This window comes from Peromyscus maniculatus, chromosome 11, assembly GCF_049852395.1.
Source record: "Peromyscus maniculatus bairdii isolate BWxNUB_F1_BW_parent chromosome 11, HU_Pman_BW_mat_3.1, whole genome shotgun sequence".
Taxonomy (NCBI): domain Eukaryota; kingdom Metazoa; phylum Chordata; class Mammalia; order Rodentia; family Cricetidae; genus Peromyscus; species Peromyscus maniculatus.
Window position 1 is genome coordinate 22,119,865 of NC_134862.1, and position 22,899 is coordinate 22,142,763.

Consider the following 22,899-nt stretch of genomic DNA (forward strand, 5'->3'; position numbering starts at 1 on the left):
TTAAGGGCCAACATTTTAAGTATGCTGAAGTTTTCTGTCTTGGGAAGTGCCTTCCAGAAGAATATCTAGAGAATACCTTTGTAAAAAAGTAAAATTGATCCCTGGGCAGATAAAGGCTCTCTCATTCAATGAATAAGAGATGAACTGCTCTTAGAAACCATAGTGATCATCCTGTGAGTAACTTACCCTGTCTTCACGTGATATTATGCTTTGACGTCACATGCCTCCTTAGATCTTACTAGCAGCAGAAACTCCATTTTGTCCCGGTCTGCCTGTCTGCCCTGAGCTGCTACCCACAATTTCCTGAGGCTAGGCTGCAGCCCCAAGCCCCTCACACAGGTATAAGCCACAAGCGTTCCGCCCTCTTCTGATTGCTTGTCCCAGAGCCAGCTGAACCACCAAACCACAGAACTCCCTGATAGACTGAAAGTGTGTCACTGGAAAGTCCTAACAGCGTCTCCCATATTACATTATGGGGCTCTTTGTGGTTTTCCCCTTAAAATCGGCTGCTGCCCCTGCCTTGGGGACGCGCTCTGGAGCCCGAACCCTTCTGCCTCCCGAATATCAGTTTTTCTAAATAAATTCTTAGCTTACTCGGTCTTTTGTGGTGGATTATTCACAGATTCTCAGGCTCTAACATGATGTCACAGGCTTTGAAGGCTAGAAAAGACAAGTCTCAGAGGCTTGGAAATGTGGCTTTCTAAGCTCCATACTGGTCTTGCAAACAGAAATCCAGTGCCCTTCAAACTATTAAAATTTTGAATATTTTATACCAAAACAGATGAGCTAGCATACAAGTTAAAAATCGAGGGTAAAGGTTTAGTAAAGAAAGCTTGTATTACATTTTAATCAGCTCATTTCCTGAGATGTCTTTTCTTTAGGATGGCCAACAATCCAGTTAGTAATGAATCAAATTTAAACCAAGTCTTCAAATCACTGTCAAAACATCAAACTAAAACACACACAAACACATAATCACTCTGCTCTCCAGAACAAAAGTACATGAATTTTTGCAGTACAAACATGTTTATACCTAGTTTTAAAGCCTTTTTTAAAAAAGTGTGTGTGTGTTGTGGCATTTATACAGGATTAACAAACAGTATATCATCACGTGATCAATTTTGAGTGCAAGCCAAAAGCTAGGTTTGCTAAGTAAAACAGTCGTGTACGCCCTGACAGCAGTTGCAATTCCAGGTTTTTGCCTTTGGTTAACTTTCAAAGTTAAATTCCAACAGGATAGCTGCTCTAGCATCCACACAAAAACACGAAGGCAGCACATATTGACCTGGGAAAACAAACTAGTCCTGTAAGAGAGTGGAGCCATCCACACTGTCCTGGGGCCCTAAACCCCAGTTCTGTCCTCAGACCCAGGTACAGGTGTCAGCAGACTGCCCTCCACCCCATAGGAGGCTGCTTGGCCAGGCTCGGCTCCTCCCAGGTCCCACTCTGGAGAGTGTGAGTCACAGGCTGTTCAAGCCTGTGCATTATGTTCTGAGTCACCCGTCAGGGCCTTGCCCAGGATCCAAGCGGACTTGAATTGTCCACAAAGAAGGAACAGAAGCGGCAGCCTCAGCAGCAGGAAATCTCCAGGGTAGGCGCTGTGAGAGGCTCTGGGATCCCCAGGTCCCCGGGGCAGACACTGCTCGGAAGAGCGGGGAGGGAGAGTCCAGGCGGGAGGCGGCCGGACCCCACCAAAGTAGGGGGACCAGCCCAGGAGCTGGCAGAAGACGCCAGAGCCAGCAGGTAAGGAGGCCTGGGGGGCTGCGCGGGTCACGTGGGTCTAAGCCTGGGCCCCCGGGGCCGCGAGCGGAGGCCCGCAGAGCGCAGGCGCGCCCTGGGTGCCGAGCCTGCTTCCGGGTGGGCGTGTTTCGCACGCCCGGGCTGGCTTCCAGGGCTTTGCGGGCCTCACACTGTTGCTACCCCAAGCCCTGGGTTTTGAAAGCCAGAAGGAAGCGCTGGAGCTTTTCCACCTGCGAATGGAAGAAGTCGAGGGCGCAAAAACAATGCTAGGGAGTGACCTGCAACGAAATCAGGATTTTTTTTTTTTTGATCAGTTAGAAATTTTATTTTTTTATTTTATTTTCATTTTTCTTTATTAAGAAAATTTCTACTCACTCCACATGCTATCCACAGACATCCCCCCCCCGCCCCCCGCCACACTAGTGGAAGCCCATGAACTGTGGACTGGTGGCTGTGGAGCCCCCATGGGACTGGACAAGGCCCTCTGGATACGGAAGACGGTTGTTTGTCTCCAACTGTTTAGGGACACCCAGGCAGGGGGATCGGGATCAGTCCCTGGTGCGTGGGCAGGCTTCTGGAACCCGGTGCCTGTGGTGTGACACCTTGCACAGCCTTGGTGCAGTGGGGAGGGGCTTGGACCTGCCTAGGCTCAGTGTGCTGGGCTCTGCTGACTCCCCATGGGAGACCTCGATTTGGGGGATGTGGGGATGCAGGGTGGCTTGGGAATGAGGGCTGGAGGGTGGGAGGAGGTACATCAGGAATTTACTGGAGCCTCAAGCTAGTTTGGAGTGCTGGGTCCGTCCCATGATGGGTGGAAAAACAAGTCTCCTCTGCCCCCCACCCCCCTCACTTACTGCCAGTTCCTTTCTGCTTCCTCTCTCACGGAGCTCTCCACCCCACCACCCCACCGGCCCTTCCTTTTATCTTTTGCTCTCCTTTTATCTTTTGCTCATTGAAAGCTTCTTGTCAACTTGAAACTAACCTTCTTCACCTCCCTCCCCGTTTCACCCTGTGTCTTGGTTGTTCTTCAGCCAAGTTCCCACTTTCCAGATACTCCCCAGCCTCAGGCATCTGCCCTACAGCTGCGCACCACGGGCACAGCCTGCCTCTCCGCCAAGGGCTGTTTTCCCATGTCATGCCTGTGTCCACCTATGCTGTGGTCCGTGGACCACACAGACATATCCTCCCACTTCTCCTAATAAGCCCTTTCCGGGGTCCCTCTCGCTCGCCTGCTCGCTTCCTTTTACAGCCTGCAGATGCGGGACATACCGTAGAATAAGGTGGGTTTCTTTTTGAGTGCCTTCACCATCCATAAGATTTGAAAATGTCTTCTATTAACACAGGCTTTCCTGGAGTCAGGATGCCCGAGGCCTCTAAGTCTTACTCTGGAATGATCATCTCTTTCTTGCCCTACCTTTATTTCCAAACTGCAGTGGCTGCCATCTTACAGCCTCATATGACCTGGTATGCCTCAAACATCTCAAATGGAATGCATCACCTTCCCCATTCCAAGCTAGTTCTTCATAGGAACTTCCTAGGACTCTTGACCTAAGTATGAATATAGCAGGAAGCTTTACAGTGATCCTTGCCTTGTTGCTCATTCCTAACCTGCAGCAGTCATTCTACCTGACAATACCTACTTCTCCATCAGGGTCCCATCTATATCAACAGTCACTGGTCTGTGACCTACTAACAGACTCCCCGGCCCCTTTCCATACCAAACAGTCTGATATCTACGTAGAATATGTTTGCTAGAAAACTATGTATGGCTTCTAGCTCCTAGCTCGTGTTTGGACTCATAAATTCAGCAAAAGAGACCCATTTTATCCCTGCCTGGTGTCTCACAGGATTCCACTTCCTTGAATGCCACACCGACATGGTGCAGTGTGTGTGTGTGTGTGTGTGTGTGTGTGTGTGTGTGTGTGTGTGTGTCTGCCAATTTTTCAGACTGAAATTACACCTTTGTACCACTTCCAAAATTCCTGCTCAAGTTTTCAGAGGCAACTTCTTTGGGAAGACTACACAGGATCCCTGACAGATTATCTGCTCCAGAGAACCAGGCATTTCAGTGTTTCTATCTACCTTAGGGTGTGTGCTCCTGGTCAGGGATTTAACAGTTATTTTTACCATTCTCCTCCCCAGACATTTGTCGACTTTCATTGACCTGTGCAGATCTGTGTCTGCCAGACCTGGGATCTGAGTACCTGAAAAAATGGGGCAGACTACAGTCTAATGCAGACAACTTTACGTTAGTTTCAGTATGCTTTTATACATGGATGTAACAAAGAAAGCAATGATCCAGGGAGGTTGTTAGAGTTCAGAAAAACATGATCAGATAAACATGTAAACTAATGCCAGTAAGCACATACTAAATATCAACAGAACTTTCTCAGGACAGACCACTTTAAGCACAATTGCCTGGCATATACTATAGATTATATCTGAGAAAGCATGAAAGCAAGGCAGAAGCCATTTCCAGATCCAGGGCACACTGACCGGATTGGGTTCTATAGCTATGTTCTGACATCCAACAAGAAGTAGCATGCCCTGCAAATTGAATACAAATGTTAACACAGGAGCCAGGAAATGATGTCCAGGTATAACCCGGGGGGAAATGCGCTGGAGGTAAAAGGCCTCTGCCTTTTTTCTGGGGCCTCTCCCATAGATCCCCAGGACGTTGTTCACATCTGTCATTTTTTGACCATGTTCTGACAACCATGAAAAGAGAGCACAACACAAATGCTCTCTGAATGCTTTCGTTTGGGAGACGTGTGGAGAAAAGGAGTGTCCCATGCTCCAGCAGAAGCATGGTGTCACACACTCAGAAGCAGAAGGCGTGGTTTTCAGATGTCACTTTTCCTGTGAATCCTCTGGACAGTATTTAATTGTCATTGTCCTTATTTCTTCACTTGTAAAAATGAAAATTAGCTGGATGCTAATTCATTTTATTGCATGCAGTCTAGTTGTAGAATGAACCCTAAAGCTATTATTTAGTATTTTACTGAAAATAATTTCACTTTAGATTTATTGGGCAAGGCCCATTTTGCTTGACATTCCAACTTCCTCAAAAGCTTCTGCGTGTAACTGAGATTGAGACAAGAAAACAAGGACAGAGTCATTTTGTCACCCAGTTCCTGTCCCGGATTAACTGTTGTAGTAGGACCATGATTTATGTGTGTGTGTTTATGTGTGTGAGTGTGTATGTGAATGTGTTTGTGTGTGCATGTGAGTGTGTATATGTGTGTGAGTGTGAGTGTGTGTGTGTTTATGTGTGTGAGTGTGTATGTTGATGTTTGTGAGTGTGTGTATGTGTGTTTGTGTGTTTATGTGTGTGTGCATGTGAATGTGTTTATGTGTGTGCATGTGAGTGTGTATGTGTGTCAGTGTGTGTGTGTTTATGTGAGTGTATGTATGTATGTGAGTGTGTGTATGTGAGTGTATTTGTGTGTGAATGTGTGTGCATGTGAGTGTGTGTGTGTCAGTGTGTGTGTGTGTGTGTGTGTGTGTGTGTGTGTGTGTGTGATCATGTGGTCAGTATGCTGTTGACAAGCTGTGGTATGCTACTGACTACCACCTGGGTGCTCAAGATGAGTGGGAGAAGGAAGTGAGATGAAGGAAGGAGGCATGAAAGAAGCCAGAATTAGGAGCAATTACATGTAAAGTTGTGTTTCATGCAGTAGTTTATTCATTCTGTTGCCTGTTCAGACAAGGTGAAAACACCCCACCCCATCCCACACACACACATGCACACACCCTAAGATTTTATCCTAAGGTAGAATCAAATCAGAACTTACTTATGTTTTTGTCAGACTCTTCTTCTTCCTCCAGCTTCTCTGATGCCACCTTCTGGTTAATGAAATTTGTTTAGGCCTCTGTTTTCTGAATGAAGCGTAAGGTGAGTTATAGGGACAGACATTGCCTGGAGACAAGTTTGACCCTGCTCTACTGGCGCTTGCCCACAACAGAACATGTCGACTGATAGCTCCACTCTTTGATGCCAAGTCCTGAAGAGGTTTTCGGATATGGTGACAAGGAAGAACTCCACATTTTGCCCTCTACTACATGTCTTCTCTTAAAAACTGCCTTGGGGGAAAGTTAAAACAAAGCCTTTACTAATGGAGAAAATCCCCCAGTCTGAGCCATCAGCTCCCCACTTTTTCTTGCATCTGAGAGATGCAGGTGACCCTCAAGTCCTTGGACCCTAATAAAGTATGATTGCAAAGCTATTGCATGCAGCGTTTTGAGTTCATGATCTGTCGACACAGGGAAATGAACATGTGCAAGACCATTCAGCTCTAGGTAAAGTTTCTAGTGTTTTTCATACTGTTCCTTTGTTAATTTTGCAAATTAGGACATACTCTTCTTGTGGGGTTTAAAAGCTCCAGTTAAAATTATGTGTGCATATAAGAGAAAAGATTGTAGGGCCATAGAATTGTGGGCAGTGACTAATTCAGTGAGCTCTAAATAATCTAAGAATTAATAACCAAGGTTTCTATAAAGTTTAATAGAAATAAACAAATAAATATAAAATTATTGTGAAAGACACAATAATTTAAGATTACAATAACTATTAACAGCAACTACTACTAATGATCATGACAGTCTGTTACAAACATGATTAATCAATAATGAAGGATTAATCACAATGATAATAATGCTATACTGATTATAACATTTGTAATAAGTAATATTACTTTTAATCACTTGAGCAAAATTCACGCTCAAGTTGGACTATTGTTCTCTTAGCTTGTGTTTGTCTCTGGTGCTGGGTGCAGTGGGAGGAGGGCTTGGCCAGTCCAACCCTCTCTTTACTTACTATTTTCAGACAGCATCTCTCTGAATCATCTTGGTTGGTATTGAATTTAGTCTGTAGCCCAGACTGTCATTGAACGTGTGATCATTATGCTTGCCTCAGTTTCCTGAGTAACCGGGACAACAGGACTGTGCTGCCTGGCCAGACCTAGATTGAGGCATTACTATTTCCAGAACTGGGTCAATAGAGCTCAACTGGGTACCACATTTCAGTGGATGGCTTTGGGGTTCTTGAGGGTGTGAGGATATAAAATTGGCTGGAGGCAGTTAACAAAATTTACATTTCAAAGGGCGAAGAGCCTAATTAACAATTACAATTTTTCTAAAGCGAAAACTTTGGGAGGAAGGAAGTCAGGGCTCTATGCAGGAACAAGTCTGTTTCATTTGTTCATTTAGTCAACTTTAGCTTTATTATCGTTTAGTAAAGCTGAGGGAAAGGTTAAAGGTCCTGGCCAAGACAGATCCAAAGTCAGTGCTTCTCGGTTTGGGTTTCCTGTGTACTAAACACACACACACACACACACACACACACACACACACACACACACACACACACTTGCTCACACATACCCTGTTTGGAGGTTCCTACAGCAATCTCAGTAGATCTTGTGTAAAATGTTGTGTCTTTCTAGAGTCACACTGATTCACATAAATTTTTCATCTTCAACAGTCTACACTTCAGGCTAGACCATCCTCAATACAGCCTCCAAAACGGGGGGATTTTTATCCTCCCAGTTTTTGCTGGTGACAGACATGCACTCTGTGTTTACAGAAAGTTAGTTATGATTCTTAGAATATTCTTTAATAATTATATTAGCGATATCTTAGTGAGAGAAAAATAGCAATATTCTGTTTTGTTTGTGTGTGTGATGACTAGGGATGGCAGGCTCTGGAATCCAGGGGTTCCAGTCATCAATGACTCCATGGAGCTCTGGAAGGGCCATCTACATCCTGCTCAGCCTGCCAGTCCCTCCCTCCAGGAGGCCAGGTCTTTACTGACCTCAATGTGTACTTTATTGGGGTTAGACAGGTGATGCTGAGAACAGTGACTGGCAGAGTCCCCTACAGGCTACTTGATGGAGGGACTTACCATTTGAGGGAGGACTAAGCAAGTTTTGGAGGCTGCCTAAGCCCCCATTTCAGAGTCCTATGTTCATAGTCCACTATTTGGTTACATTTGTGTATATATAGGGGGGATATTTGATTTTGATTCTATATTGGTTCTGTACTATTTTTGATAGACAAGGATTGATGTAGGCAATGTGGAAAATGGAAGAAGATGGGCATCTTCAGGAGCAGAATTGTTCTCTAGTCAGAACAGCTGAAGGCCACAGTCTCTCTGCAGAAGTGAGACTGTACATGAGGGTCTTGGAGCTTTACCGGATGGAAAAGAGAAGACTTCGGGGATGGAAGATTCCATCTGCAGGTTACCTCCCCGGCAGTCAGGTTTGGTGTGTGGATCTCCTTAGCAGTCGCTTCCACAGGTGTGCTCAGTCAAGCCAGCTTTCCTGTTCAGAGCTTCTCAGTCCACCCGAGGCTCTCAGGTCATTAACCCTCCAGTTTTCCCACAGACTTAGTGACAGAAAAGGATGCAAATTCATTATCTCCAGGTTCTAGAAGTCCAGTCCAGTGGTGCAGTGGCGCCTGGTACCCTGCTCTCAGCGATCCCCCCCGGAGAATCTTGGGTTTGTTTTCCCTTTCCAGCTTCTTAAGGTGGCCACATTGGTGGCCTGGCATCACAGAGACCTCTGCCTGCATCTCTGTTTCTTAGCCCGAACCTTCCTGCTTCTCTCTCCTCTAAGAACCTTTCCAAGTTCATTACACTTTCCTTGATACTGTAGGTCAGTGTCCATGTTCCACCAGTAAGGTGCTCACTGCTAAGTAAGATAATAAGACAACATATTTACAGGGCTTAGGTGTTGGACTGAGTGTCTTTTGAGGTACAGATGTTCTGTCTGGTATGCCTAGTGTCCTCTGATGGAAGCCCTGTTGACTATGTGCCTACAGAAGGCCTCTGTTGATGTGCCTTTGTGCTGTGTCTTCAGTCTAGATCCTCTCAGATGGATGACCTCTGTGAAGCCAATGGCTCTTTTGCCATCAGCCTATTAAAAATACTGGGTGAAGAAGACAAGTCACGCAACCTGTTTTTCTGTCCCTTGAGTGTCTCCTCTGCACTGGCTATGGTCTACTTGGGAGCCAAGGGAAACACTGCAGCCCAGATGTCCCAGGTATGCTTGCTAGAAGTTGTGGGGAGGGGCAAAGGGGAGAAAAACAGCAGGTTGGTTTCTGCTCCCTACAGCAGGGGTTCAGGCTGTATCCTCAGGCAGTGGGTAGAAGTCAGTGTGGCTGATGGGTGGAGGAGAGACACTGTGGTGATCCTGATGTGGGCAAGCACAGGAGGAAGGTAATCATGTGGGACCAGTCATCTCTACAGTTTACATGAAACACTGAATGTTAAATTACTTTATCTACATAAAAGTCATCATTCTAGTAAAGTCACATCTTGCAGAAAATGGTAATTAGAGTCCTGATCTACACAAGCGAGCAGGATGCACCCCAACTTTGTTACAAGCTTTTGTAGTGTTATGTTTTAAAGAGTAATGTAGCTGTGTAAGTAAGCTTTTGTGGAATGGGTGACTTCTCAGGTATGATTATACATACGTTGACAAAAATGAGCATAAGTATGGAATTAGTTCTTTGGGAATAATTTAGAGGGAACATATAATCTGCTGGATCTCAAATAGTTGTCTACATCTTTATCTACAAATGAGATAATAGTGATATATCAGAGGCATATTTTCAACCATATGGGAAAGCATCACATAAATTACCATATAGATATCACTTTGCCACTAGCATGAGAGTGTATGGATGATCTCCTGCAGTGCGTTCAGGGGCCACAGCTGAGATCTGCTCACTGACCTCACTGAGGAAGAAACCTTGGGAGTGCGACTTGGTCAGAGTCAGAAGGGAAACCTTAACCCTCCCTTTGATGTAAATCATGATCTGGTTTGGAAAAAACAGTTTTGAAAGCTTCTTCCTTTTCATTCCCATTGTTTTATTCTTGTGTTCCCTGGTTATTAGGTTCACTCCTGCTATCTAATTGTTATGTTGTCACATGACACTCTTCTGGGATGGATGAGTCCTTCAAATCAATGACTCTCACTCAAGGAGCGCATTTTGCTTCCCCAGAGACACTTCTAAGTGCTCAGTGGTTCAGTTCTCACAGCAGAGGGGCGCTACTGACATCTAGTGGGACGCTGGTCCTCCGGAGCTCCGGGCAGCCCGGCACGGCTTCAGAAGGCGAGCATGCTGGCTGGAAAACCCTGTTGAGACAGTCACATCAGACTCCTCATACTACAGGAACATTTCACATTTCCCCCCTTAGCTGGGTGTGTATGCAGAACGGGAGATAATGACCATGTTAAACAGTCTGTTTATTTATTCTACCCCTAGGTACTTGGTTTAAACAGAGGTGGAGATGTTCATCAAGGTTTCCAGACCCTTCTCACTGAAGTTAACAAAACTGGCACTCAGTACTTGCTAAAAAGTGCCTGCCGCCTCTTTGGAGAAGAATCATGTGAATTTCTTTCGGTATGTAGTACTCAGACATTGAAGAAGGGAAGTTGAAGAAAGATTAAAAAAAAAAAAGACAAAATTGAAGAAGAGCAAGAGATGAAATCTAACTCTTTCACCATAGAAATGTACTTAGAACTACACTTCTGACATTATAATTGTGAATTTTAGGATTGCTTTTTAATTATGTCCTCTCAAGTTTTTTTCCTGACAAATCTCTATGTGAAGTCAAAGTCAATATATTATCCCCCATATATTATCCTCTTGCACCCAGAGAGATCTCCTCACCCTTCCTCCCCTGCTCTTGAGTGACCACATCATCCGCCATGCTATATAGATCCCCTCCCATCCAACCACTGAAAAAATAGCCTTTCTAAGATAAAAGTGTCTCCATGCTTGAGAACACAGTCCCAAACTTCCTTCCTTCCCACGGCTTGCTCTAGTGAGTGAGGTCTGGCGGTCGTGCCACGTAACGTGCTGGGTGTCGCCAACACGAAGTTAGTGGAAAGAGCGGGGCAACCTGACTGTTGTGCTGGCTGAGCGTTCTGAGGACCCTCCCATCAGACCGGGAGCACGCCTGTCCTGGCTGAGCACGCCTGTCCTGGCTGAGCACGCCTGTCCTGGCTGTGCACGCCTGCCCTGGTTGAGCACGCCTGTCCTGGCTGAGCACGCCTGTCCTGGCTGTGCACGCCTGCCCTGGTTGAGCACGTCTGTCCTGGCTGTGCACGTCTGTCCTGGCTGAGCACGCCTGTCCTGGCTGTGCTGAGCATTCTGAGGACCCTCCCATCAGACCGGGAGCACGCCTGTCCTGGCTGTGCACGCCTGTCCTGGCTGTGCACGCCTGCCCTGGCTGTGCACGCCTGTCCTGGCTGAGCACACCTGTCCTGGCTGAGCACACCTGTCCTGGCTGAGCACACCTGTCCTGGCTGAGCACGCCTGTCCTGGCTGTGCTGAGCATTCTGAGGACCCTCCCATCAGACCGGGAGCACGCCTGTCCTGGCTGTGCACGTCTGTCCTGGCTGTGCACGCCTGTCCTGGCTGTGGTCAGGGTTGTGCCTGGCAGCTCCCTGCTTTGGGCTAATCTATCCCTGGAGATGATTCTGGATGCTAGGATTCCTCCAGTGAATTCATGTTCACGTGGAACATCAGCTTTATCTTTTAGTGTTGGTGACACAATGACTTGCATTCTACCTTTCTAGTGTCCATGGCCCCTAAACTATTTTAGAATAGGTATTGGGCAGAGAGTGGAGTTAATCACTACATGTACATATCTGAAAACATGACTTTTTAGGAAAGTTATCTGGATTCTACTGTGTTAGGTAATCTCCTAATTTAACTTCAACTTCCACTTTTTACTTTGCAGATATAAACACACATATAGACAGGCTCACATATACAAATACGTTCATTCATATCCGTATAGCTTGTGAAGATCCATGATGCCCAATGGCTTCTGCCACTTCTGCAGACCTTTCTTTGTTCCCTATTCTCCAATGGGTGATTCTCAACCTTTCTAATGCTGTGACACTTCCATACGGTTCTTCATGTTGTGGTGACCGTCAACCACAAAATTATTTTCATTGCTACTCCATAACTGTAATTTTGTTACTGTTATGAATCATAATGTAAATAATTTTGGAGATAGAGGTTTGCTAAAGGGTTTGAGAACCACAAAATCCTTGTGTCCCAAACATAAACATTCTGTTTACTTCTTTATCTACCTTTAACTTGACATTTTAGCTCTTGACAATCTAATGAGCAAAAGAGTGAGTGCCTACTGGGTGGGGAAACAGAAAATTAAACAAAGTCAACCCAGCATGTTTGGAAGAAACATTTCTGTGCTTTGTGCATAGATAACCATAGTACTAACCTGTTATAAGTGTCTTTGTGTACAGGACATCCTCTTCATAGGCTATGGGCCACCCAGTCAGGTGTATATTTTCACCTGGCTTCCAGCATCTCTCTCAGCACTGGGCAGTATAGGGGGCCCACACGTTTTTGACAATTACATGAATACATCTTGAAATACATCATCACCTCCATAGACCTTTATGATAGGGAAAATGTTAAGAGAAAATACTTGTTTCCTCAGTTGTGAGAAACTTTGCTGAATAGTGTCCAACCTCTGTTTGTGTCTGCAGACCTTCAAGGAATCCTGCCAGAAGTTCTATCAGGCAGGACTAGAAGAACTGTCCTTTGCTAAGGACACTGAAGAATGCAGGAAACACATCAATGACTGGGTGATGGAAAAGACTGAAGGTAGGAGGTTTTAATTTAGATGACTTTGGAGTTAGGAGGGATAGGGAGGTCTGTGGCGGCCTGGGCTGGGTCCCCCATAGTGTTGCTCCTGAGGCCCAGTTCTCAGAGCTGTGGTGGTGTGTTTGCTGGGCTTTCCTTGGGACTATCAGATCAGAAATCTAAAAGGTAACCTAATGTTGAGCCTCAGACTGCTTCCCTCTGAACTGTGCTGGAAAGTCCCTGGAAAATGGTTTCTTTGGGGTCCCTAGTAATGTCCTGTCAGAGGAAATCCTGCTGTTCTCTGAAGCAGAAGGATCTTCTCTTGGGATGGAGTTTAGACAGTGTATCAGTTGGAGTTGGCCCATTCCCCACCTGTGGGAGACTGAGCATTTCATCAGCCCTCGTCCTCCTCCTCATGTGACCATGGTGGCCTCACCTCCTCCTAATGTGACCATGGTGGCCTCACCCTCTTCCTCCTAATGTGACCATGGTGGCCTCACCTCCTCCTAATGTGACCATGGTGGTCTTACTCTCCTCCTAATGTGACCATGGTGGCCTCACCCTCCTCCTAATGTGACCATGGTGGCCTCACCCTCTTCCTCCTAATGTGACCATTGTGGCCTCACCTCCTCCTAATGTGACCATGGTGGCCTCACCCTCTTCCTCCTAATGTGACCATGGTGGCCTCACCCTCCTCCTAATGTGACCATGGTGGCCTCACCCTCTTCCTCCTAATGTGACCATGGTGGCCTCACCCTCCTCCTAATGTGACCATGGTGGCCTCACCTCCTCCTAATGTGACCATGGTGGCCTCACCCTCTTCCTCCTAATGTGACCATGGTGGCCTCACCCTCCTCCTAATGTGACCATGGTGGCCTCACCTCCTCCTAATGTGACCATGGTGGCCTCACCCTCTTCCTCCTAATGTGTCCATGGTGGCCTCACCCTCCTCCTAATGTGACCATGGTGGCCTCACCCTCCTCCTAATGTGACCATGGTGGCCTCACCCTCTTCCTCCTAATGTGACCATGGTGGCCTCACCCTCCTCCTAATGTGACCATGGTGGCCTCACCTCCTCCTAATGTGACCATGGTGGTCCCAGTTGTTTCAGAAGATGAACCTTTTGCCAATTTGCTCTAGAGTCTAGATGTCTGGTTACTGTTGGGATAGCAATGTTCATAGACCTGATTTCTTCCTATCCTCAGGCAATATTTTAGCCTGTTCTTGACTTGAATATAGAGCAAAATAGGGCACCCTAAATAACAAACAAGAAACTTAGAAACTTCTAAGATGTGGAGGAATTAAAAGTCATTTACTTGTTCAAGTGACAATCTAGAACCCATTATTTAGTACATTTAATTTATATGATACACTCACCATGTGTGAATGAATTAGCAGCCGTGCCCTTGATCATACTAAACACCAATCAAACAATCCCAGGAAGGGAGAGCCTCCCATGTTGCATACAGCATCTGCCCAGTGGGCTCTTGAATTCCCACTGATGAAAGAGCAGTCAGTAGCGAAGCGGTTCTTTGAATCTTGCCCCTCATGAACCATCACTTTTTTTTATATCTCTTCACATCCTTCCTCCATGTAGGCTGACTGCTTGTTAGATTTCCCAGAATACTAGAGCTGAAGAGTATCTTGGAGATCATCTTATCTCATTCATTGGACAACTGGACTTGGGCCTTTTATCCTGCTTCTATAATTTCTTTGTCCAGTTTATTCCTTTTGGTAGCTTTCCTTCCTTCCCCCACTACAGGGTCTGTATTTCTGATCTTTTGGAAGCCTCTGATTATATAAATCTGATCTGGAAATTAGTACTAACCAGTAATCCTTAACCAGGACTGGTTTTACCTTCCAACTGTCACTTGACAATGGCTGAGAGTATTTTTGGCTCTTGAAATTGAGGAAGGTATCACTAGCTGATACCTTACCATGAACAATAGAGCTGTCCCCCAACCAAGAAGTGGTCCCAGGTAAAATGTCTATAGTCATGTAAAGGAGATCTTGTAGTGCTAAACCTAAGAGGACATTGTTAGGATCAAAGATAGTTCTTAGTGTAGCCCACTGCTACCTCTGTGAACTTGGCAGAAGTTTGGGGAAATGCTCCCATCCTGAACTGCTACACACACAAGCTCAAGGATAAGCCAAGCAGCCTTACCTGCTTTCACACTTATCTCTGCATAGGGCATGGCTGGAGGAGGAAGGTTGTGGGTCTGAGGACAGGTTCTGCTATGGAGCGAGGTTGAGGCCAGTCTATGCTGCCCAAAAGACTGTCTTTTGAGGAGCAGAGAGCATGGTTATTGTTTAGGAACAAGTGATGCATTGGGCCAGACTGCAGCCTAGTTGTCCACCCAGTCTCGGCTTTCAACGTTGCGTGTCAAGACAACTGATTATAGGAGAATCCTTAGAGCCACCTCCAGCCCAAATCACTATAGACTCCTCTTACTGTCTTCTTCTTTTAATTTTTTTTTTTGTTCTCTACAGGTAAAATTTCAGAAGTTCTAAGTCCTGGAACAGTCTGCCCACTGACTAAGCTGGTTCTCGTCAATGCCATGTATTTCAAAGGGAAGTGGAAGGCTCAGTTTGACAGAAAGTACACAAGAGGCATGCCTTTTAAAACTAACCAGGTGGAGCACTGTTTTCCAATGTATTGTTATTTTCTTAAAGTAGTAAACTGGAAAAGATGATGAATGAGAAAAGGAACAGATTATTTTACACTCTCTTGACTCTTAATCTGCCTCTTCTGTATCTTTAAGTAGAGGTAGGAAGAGAAACTAGAATAATGTGTATACTGGGGTTTGTTTCTTTCTTTTCTCATCCTTGGTCCATTCAATCTTAGCTCCCCAGGCAAATGGCCTGGGCTGCAGGAAGACCCTGTCATTGTGTGGATGCTGTCATTGGAGTTGCTTAGCTGTCTTTGCCATGTTGATGGTCGTTATGTTTTGGAGTGCAAGAGAATAGAATCTTTAATGAAAGGAAAAATGTTAGCAGATGTTCAGCTAATTTTAAATATAATTTTATACATTCCCTTTAAATATGAAATGGAATTTGGCTTACATCAATTTTAAAATAGCGGGCTACACAAAGATGGGATTGTAAAATGTATTTGGTACAACTTTAAAACTGCCTGACTGAATAGCCCATGTCATGATCCCCTCCCAAGGAAAGAAAAGATATAAAACCAGCTCTACAATGGGGCTGCAGAACACACGTGTATTCTCTCTGATTTGTTCTTCTAACTGGGACCTTTCAGTGTAAGGACTGAATGGCAGCGAATGCCCTTCTTAATCTGGAAACAATGTCGCCAAAGTCCATGGAAATGCTTCATTATGAGTTTTCTCAAAAACAACACAATTTCTTCAAAAGTAATGCCCAGTTTTATGTTCTGTTCCATTTATCAAAGTGTTCTTTCATACCTAGTGACACCCCATCCAAGGAACAGCAGCCCGCTTGATACTACAATGTGCTAATGAAGATTTGACATTTAACAGACTACGTGCAGAGAAATTATGATCATCTTATACTTTTCTGAATCCCACAAGTTGGATATAGCTTGTTTTTAGTAAATTATATTATCGTTTTGGAAATCTAGTTTTAATTTTATTTTCACTAGGAGAAAAAAACAGTGCAGATGATGTTCAAGCATGCTAAATTTAAGATGGGGCATGTGGATGAGATGAACATGCAGGTCCTGGTTTTGCCGTACGCAGAGGAGGAGCTGTGCATGGTCATTCTGCTTCCAGATGAAAACACTGACCTGGCTGTGGTGAGTGCTGGGCGCTGAGTGTCGTGGAGGCCAGCTGAGCTCATCTACTAAGTCCATCTCTCCGCTAACATGTGCAGAGTTTCCAACTAGATCATTCTGAGCAGTGCTAGCACCCAGGTGTTCCTTTCAGCAAACATGTGTATGAACTCCTTTTGTTTATCTAGGAGTAGACAAGTTTTAATGAAGCCAGGATGAAAACGTTCCAAAAATGTAACAACATTTTTAACTCAGGAGGGGGAGGTTAGTTGATAAACCAATAATTCTTGAACAAAGATCCTGGAAGAAGGATAGCATTGGATCATGGCAAAGTTTTCCACATGTTAACGTGTATATGAACCCCATGGGGAATATTTTAAGAAATGCAGGTCCTAATTCAGCTTGAGATTTTGCATTTCTAACGAAACTTTAGATGAAGCAAGTGCGGTTGCCTCATAGAACACACCTTGAATACAGGGTCTAAAGTACTGGTCTGGGTTTACCTTTAATCTTCCTCATGATAGGAAAGGAACAAAGTCTGTGGAAGGAGAGAATTACAAGGTAGAAGGTGTATGACTGGTAGTGTTCTGGTAAGCCAGCTCTTAGTTGGGGAAGCACCTGTCTAGCATAGTTGACTTTAGGTGACTAAGCGCTTCAAATCAACACGAGCAGGCTGCTCCATGCTGGTGCACAGGGTCCATGGCAAGGCCACTTGATTTCTTTGATTTTTCTATAATCAGAAAGCTGTTGGCATGAGTCAAGAATGAGAACTATCATGGCCACATGGGAAGGAACTTAGTCTAGGAATAGAAGCAAACTCAAGCAGCTGTCACTCCTCACTAGGGAAAGGGTGAGGGAATGTAAGTGGCACTAGCCTCCTGTCCTCCTCATTGTAAAAGTTCGATCTTTTGTCATTCCAGGTGGAAAAGGCACTGACGTATGAGAAGTTCAGGGCCTGGACAAATCCGGAAACCATGACAGAAAGTAAAGTTCAAGTCTTCTTCCCAAGATTAAAGCTGGAGGAGAGTTATGACCTGGAATCTTTCCTTCAGAGTTTGGGAATGACAGATGCCTTTGAGGAAACCAAGGCTGACTTTTCTGGAATGACAACTAAGAAGAACGTGCCCGTGTCCAAGGTTGCCCACAAGTGCTTTGTCGAGGTCAACGAGGAGGGCACAGAAGCAGCAGCGACCACTGCCGTGATCAGGAATGCCCGGTGCTGCAGAGTAGAGCCCAGGTTTTGTGCGGACCACCCCTTCCTTTTCTTCATCTGGCACCACAGAACCAGCAGCATCTTGTTTTGCGGCAGGTTCTCTTCTCCATGAAGGCATTATAGTGGCCTGAGGATGCAGCTCTGTTAGTAGAGTGTTTGTTTGAGTTCAACCTTAAGCACCCTATAAAACCAGGCGTGATCATGCCTACCTGACACCCTAGGATATGGAAGGTGCAGAGCAGGGGGATCAGAAGTTCAAGGTCATCTTCAGCTACATAGAAAACTTGAGGCCAACCTTCCATACCTGTCTCAAAAAGACATCATTTTTGCCACATGCCAGAATTAAAACCCTATGCTGCCAGATTGGCAAGGCAGTTTCACTGTACAACAAAAAGAGTATCCTCAGTATTTGGTGAATGTCTTTGCTGACAGCTCCAATGCAAGGTGTGGGAGTTTGGATCTGAGCAGGCCATACTTGGTTTGGAGTGTCTGAGGTGATTCTCATTGTCTCCAGCCTTATTCACAACCCAGCTCCCAAAGGGCTATCCACACTGCTAACATCTCCAAGCTGTGCCCTCCACCACTGCCAGCCTTACCAGGCAATTCCAGTTGAAGGTCCCCATTCACAAAGCCAAGGGTGAAAGCTACAGACTAACTGCTGTAACTGCCCTGGGTCTCACCAGAAGCTGCTGCAGTATCTCATCCCATCAGTGTTATCCAACAGTCCTGTCTGTCCCATGGTTCAGACAACTCTTCCCACAAGATTCCAGTACAAATTGAAGGACTCAGCAGCAACCTTCAGGACAGAGTTGAGAGACAAAGGTCTAAAGTGTGGCCCTTATCCCCTGACTTCTTTCTAAAGCTCCAGTGTGGTCCTTATCCCCCATTTCTTTCTAATGCACAGTGTGGCAACCCCCAAGGAAGCTTCACACTGAACAATTCTTCCCAACCAGATGTCCAATTAACCATATGCTCAGATGTGAATCAGATGCCCCCAGGATGCCCTAAATGCACCACTAAGTGGACTCAGCAGGCTGTATTTATACATGTGGTGGACAATTAAAGAAGTCCTGAATATGAGAGTGAGTGTGCAGGGCACAAGAGGAGTCAGGTGAGGAGGGTGGGGGATCTAAACAGAATACTAAATAATTGAATAGAATAGGAATACCTGAATGTACAGTTCAGTAAGTTCTGAAACACGCATGTACCCATAATGCCATCTGCATAGTTAAGACACAGAACATGACCATCACGCCTGCAAATTTTCTCTGGAAACTTTGTCATATCTCTTTTTTATTTAAACAATTTTTAAAATCTCTAATTAAAATATGATTTCATCATTTCCCCTTCCTTCTACTCCCCCTACTGCTCCTATGTCCACCAGAGCCCCCTCCCCTCATCTCCAGCCATAGTTGTTACATAGACATATACATGGGTCTAATGCAAATGGAGTCTGCTGAGTCCATCAGTGACCCCTGCATGTGTGTTTCTAGGACTGACCATTCAGGGTTAGATATCCAGTCAGGGGCTACCTGGGGATGACTGATTCCCCCTTTCTCAGCAGTTAATTGTTTGTAGTTCTCCATCTAAGGGTGTGGCCCCATGATATTTTCTCTATCTACATTGGGCTGTCAACTCTTGTTGGAATTTTTAGGTCTTGTTAAGGTATCCAAATTGTTGAGATTCCATTGTTTAGCTTGCCTGTCATAGCCAGAAGTCACAATCTCACAGCAGACTTCCTGGTCCTCTGACTCTTACAGCAACCCTACTTCTGGGATGTACCCTGAGCTTTGTAACCTTGCTATCCGTCTACTCCATGTTCAGTTCTAGCCACTTACACCCACTCTCAGGCAACTACTGATTTGTTTCATAATTAACTTGTTATGGAATAATGTATCCATTTCTGTATTCTTCCTATCATTCACTGAAAATATTTTTAGATTTACATTATACTTTATATATTACATTATAATATATACATTACATTATACTATATATCAATAGTTTCTTTTGTCTCTACTTAAAATGTCATTATATTGACATAATATAATTTGTTTATTCATTCATTATCTTATGGATATTTGCAATATTATCAAGGTTTGGTTACTGTAAATAAAGTTTAAGAACACTCATTTTCACATATTTTTTACTAATGCTTTCATTTTCTTTGACTAGCTACATAGGATCTTGATTATATGGGAGGTGCAGATATACTATTTAAGAAACAGCCAAGCTTCTTATGGTGGCATGTATGTTTAATTCTAACACTCAGTAGGGGAGGCAAAGGTAGGAGGATCTCTGTGAGTCTAAGTCCAACCTGTTCTCCATAGTAAGTTCCAGGCCAGTAGGAGCTACATGGTGAGACACTATATCAGAGAGAGAGAGCGAGAGAGCGAGAGAGAGAGAGAGAGAGAGAGAGAGAGAGAGAGAGAGAGAGAGCACTTACAAACTATTTGCTCAAGTAGTTTGTATTATTTAACATTCTCAACAAAGATATAGTTGCTGTACATGCTCACCAAAATGTGGTTGACCATCAGTGTTCTTTTATATAAAGTGTCTGTCATATGTCAGAATGGTTTTAGCTTACATTTCTTTCTAAAAAATTAGTCATATTTGCATTCTTTGTATGGAATCATTTGCTAGCCATTTATGGTCCTCAGTGAAATATCTTTTAAAAATTTTCACTCATACATATTTATATTATTTTATTAAGAAATATAATGAGAACAAATTATCAAATATGTGGATTATAGACAACTTTTATTTATAATTCATATCAGAGACTTTCCTTCTCAAAACAACACTTTTAAAAGTTAAAGTTTTTCAATTTTAATGAAGTACCATGTATTATTTTGTTGATGCATAATGTATTTGCTATCTTATCTAGGAACTCTTCATTCAACCCAAGGTTTTAAGAACTAGGTATGGGTCTTTCAGAAGTGTTAATAGTGTTCAATTGTGAACTTGGGCATAGGATCCATTTTGAGTTGTTTATATTGGAAATGCTACCCTTTATATCTATGATTGCATTAGTGTCTGTGGTGAAAGCCAGTTGATCATGTATATCATGATCATGTTTTTGGATGATTGTATTTCATTGATCAGCCTCTCTGTCTTCATGCCAATACTACCACATGATCTTCATTATTATACTTAATACTGAACTCTGAGTACCATCAAGTCTTACAACATTATGCTGATTTTTCAAAATTTTTCTGCTTAAACTTAAGTCTTTTGAATGGCTCTAAAATTCAGATTTAGTTTGTCTACATGTATAAAAGTTTGTTAGGATATTTATTAGGATTGCATTGCTATTAACATAAGTCTAGAGTGAACAGACATATGCACCTTTCAAACTATGAACAAAGCATGTTTCTCCATTTTTAAAGTTTTTGTTTTAATCTTCACATTGTATTTTAGTTTTCAATATACAGTTTTTCCACAATTACTGTTATGTTTCTTTTTCAGTGTCTCTTATATTGTTACATTTTAGTTTTGATTTCTGGTTATTTGTTGCTAGTATATAAAAATATATTTAGTTCTTGAATTTCAACCTTGTTTCCTATGGCTATGGTAAAACCTGTTAGATTTAGTAGCTTGTTACTTGTCTTGTGTCCTTGATCAATACTGACATAAAGCAACTGGGTAGACAAAATTTTTATTTTGACTTTAGGGGGGACCTGCCCTATCAATGTGAAGAAGGCATTGCTACTCCATCATAGTTATAGGCATAGTGAAAAGGTGTGATGCCTGGTTACATTGCATCTGCAGACAGGAAGTGAAGGGGAAAGAAGACATAGGCTGGGATAAGAAGACTCTAGATGTGCTTACAGTGACCCATCTCCTCCTGCTAGGCCCAGCTAAAGGCCCATTTCATCTGAGTACCAAGCCTTCAAACAAATCTGTGGATGTCCTTTTCCATTCAAGTCATAGTAAGTAGCTTGATTATGGACTTTGTGTCTGCTAATGAAGAAAGCAATTCTCGTTTTCCTAACTGGATAATTTTCATTTTTTTCTGGTCTTTTTTGGATTGGCTTTTTATTAATTTTGATTTTTTGGAAAAGCATGCAATTTCTCATCACTAGATGTCATGTTGTAAGGAGGTTTTCATAGATATCCTTTGCCAGGTTGAAAGCATCTCCAGTTACAGTTCATTGAGAATTTTCTTTTTGAAATGGGAGTAATTCTCAAAAAAAAAAAAAAAAAGTTCTAGTGTTGGTGGTTGTGTTTTGCAAAGCTTTATGGCTAATTTTTGTCTGTTACTTGATAGTTGTGTTTTTGTAAATAGTCGTATAGCTAAACTACAGACTAAATTAATATTCTACAGAAGTAGAGTTCTGACAAAGGAATCTAAACAGCATTCTTGTGATGGTAGGACACTACCCATAAGGCAAGCAGAACAGATGTTAGATATGCCTGACCAACGAGTCACTTCTTCTGTGGTAGTTGCTTTATTTGGCTAAAGAGTTCATTGGCTCCCAACTCCTTGATGTCCGTCTCTTGATGTATCCATTCTCTGCCAACAAAGGGTAAATCAAACCAACCAGGATGAGTCTTTCTTGGCATTATGGGACAATGAAGAACAAACTACCAGATGGTTAATCTGCAATGCCTTCAGAGAAATAGTATTCAGAGACAAGAGGTGGTGGTGGTCAGAATGAAAATAAAATCATGCCGGGCATGGTAACACTTATATGCAATCCTAGAGCATATGAAGCTGAGGCATGGGAATCCCAAGTGTGAAGACTGTCTAAACATCATGGGTTTGTTTGTGCCAGCCCTTCTGAAAACTAATGTCCAAAAGGTTAAGAAAAATGGTTCTTACACATGGTTACTTGGCAGCAACTAAATATGTTATAATCTTGGTCCCTACTTGCATCCTGATACTATGTTTGTTTTGGACATAGACATAACTCACCTCAAGGTTGTGATGTTAAGATATGAACAAGTCCAACACCAATAGACATGCTATCATGGAATGGCGGGTATTTCATGGGGCCACATCCTAAACATAAGTAAAGGTAACTAAGGAATGCTGATAGTAGAAGAATATTATCCCCTCAAATGAACCTCTGAATTCGTTAATCCAACACAACTGGCCAGCCTTGTGTGTGTGTGTGTGTGTGTGTGTGTGTGACTAAATAGACTGAGCAAGCTGTATTTACATTTTCGTGCAGATATACATATGTGTGTATGTGTGTGAGTGTGTAACAATAACAATTAAGAAAAAGAGTCTATGAGTTTAAGAGGGAGCAAGGCAGAAGGCATGAAAAGGTCTGGAAGGAAGAAAGGAATGTAGAAAAGGAAGTAATTATATTTTAATTTCAAAAAATAAAACATTTGAATAAAAATGTTCCTATTTTTTAAAAAATATTTTAACAAAATAAAATATAGATAAAAACTATCATATCAAAGTTGGACAAGCCAAGCCAACAGAAATAAAAAGATCCCAAGAGAAGGCAGAAGAATCAGTGACCCACTTGTTCACACATTCAGGAGTCCCATGAAAGTATTAAGCTGAACGCTGTGGTATAAATGCAGAGGACCTGGTGCAGACCAGTGTAGACACTTC

General features: G+C 43.5%; 1 protein-coding gene across 2 annotated transcripts; it reads left to right on the forward strand.

The window, feature by feature from the left end:
- The first annotated feature begins 1,448 nt into the window (after positions 1-1,448).
- Positions 1,449-19,763, forward strand: Serpinb8 (serpin family B member 8). 2 transcript variants are annotated; one of them, XM_042257945.2, is made up of 7 exons: positions 1,449-1,743; positions 8,598-8,780; positions 10,009-10,146; positions 12,270-12,387; positions 14,857-14,999; positions 15,986-16,138; positions 17,035-19,763. In XM_042257945.2, exons 2-7 carry the CDS (start codon positions 8,613-8,615, stop codon positions 17,437-17,439), a joined length of 1,125 nt encoding a protein of 374 aa, XP_042113879.1. In that variant the 5' UTR covers positions 1,449-1,743; positions 8,598-8,612; the 3' UTR covers positions 17,440-19,763. The 2 variants fall into 2 exon arrangements, with proteins under 2 accessions (XP_042113879.1, XP_042113880.1); XM_042257946.2 differs by having other exon boundaries at positions 1,454-1,591.
- Positions 19,764-22,899: the final 3,136 nt, after the last annotated feature.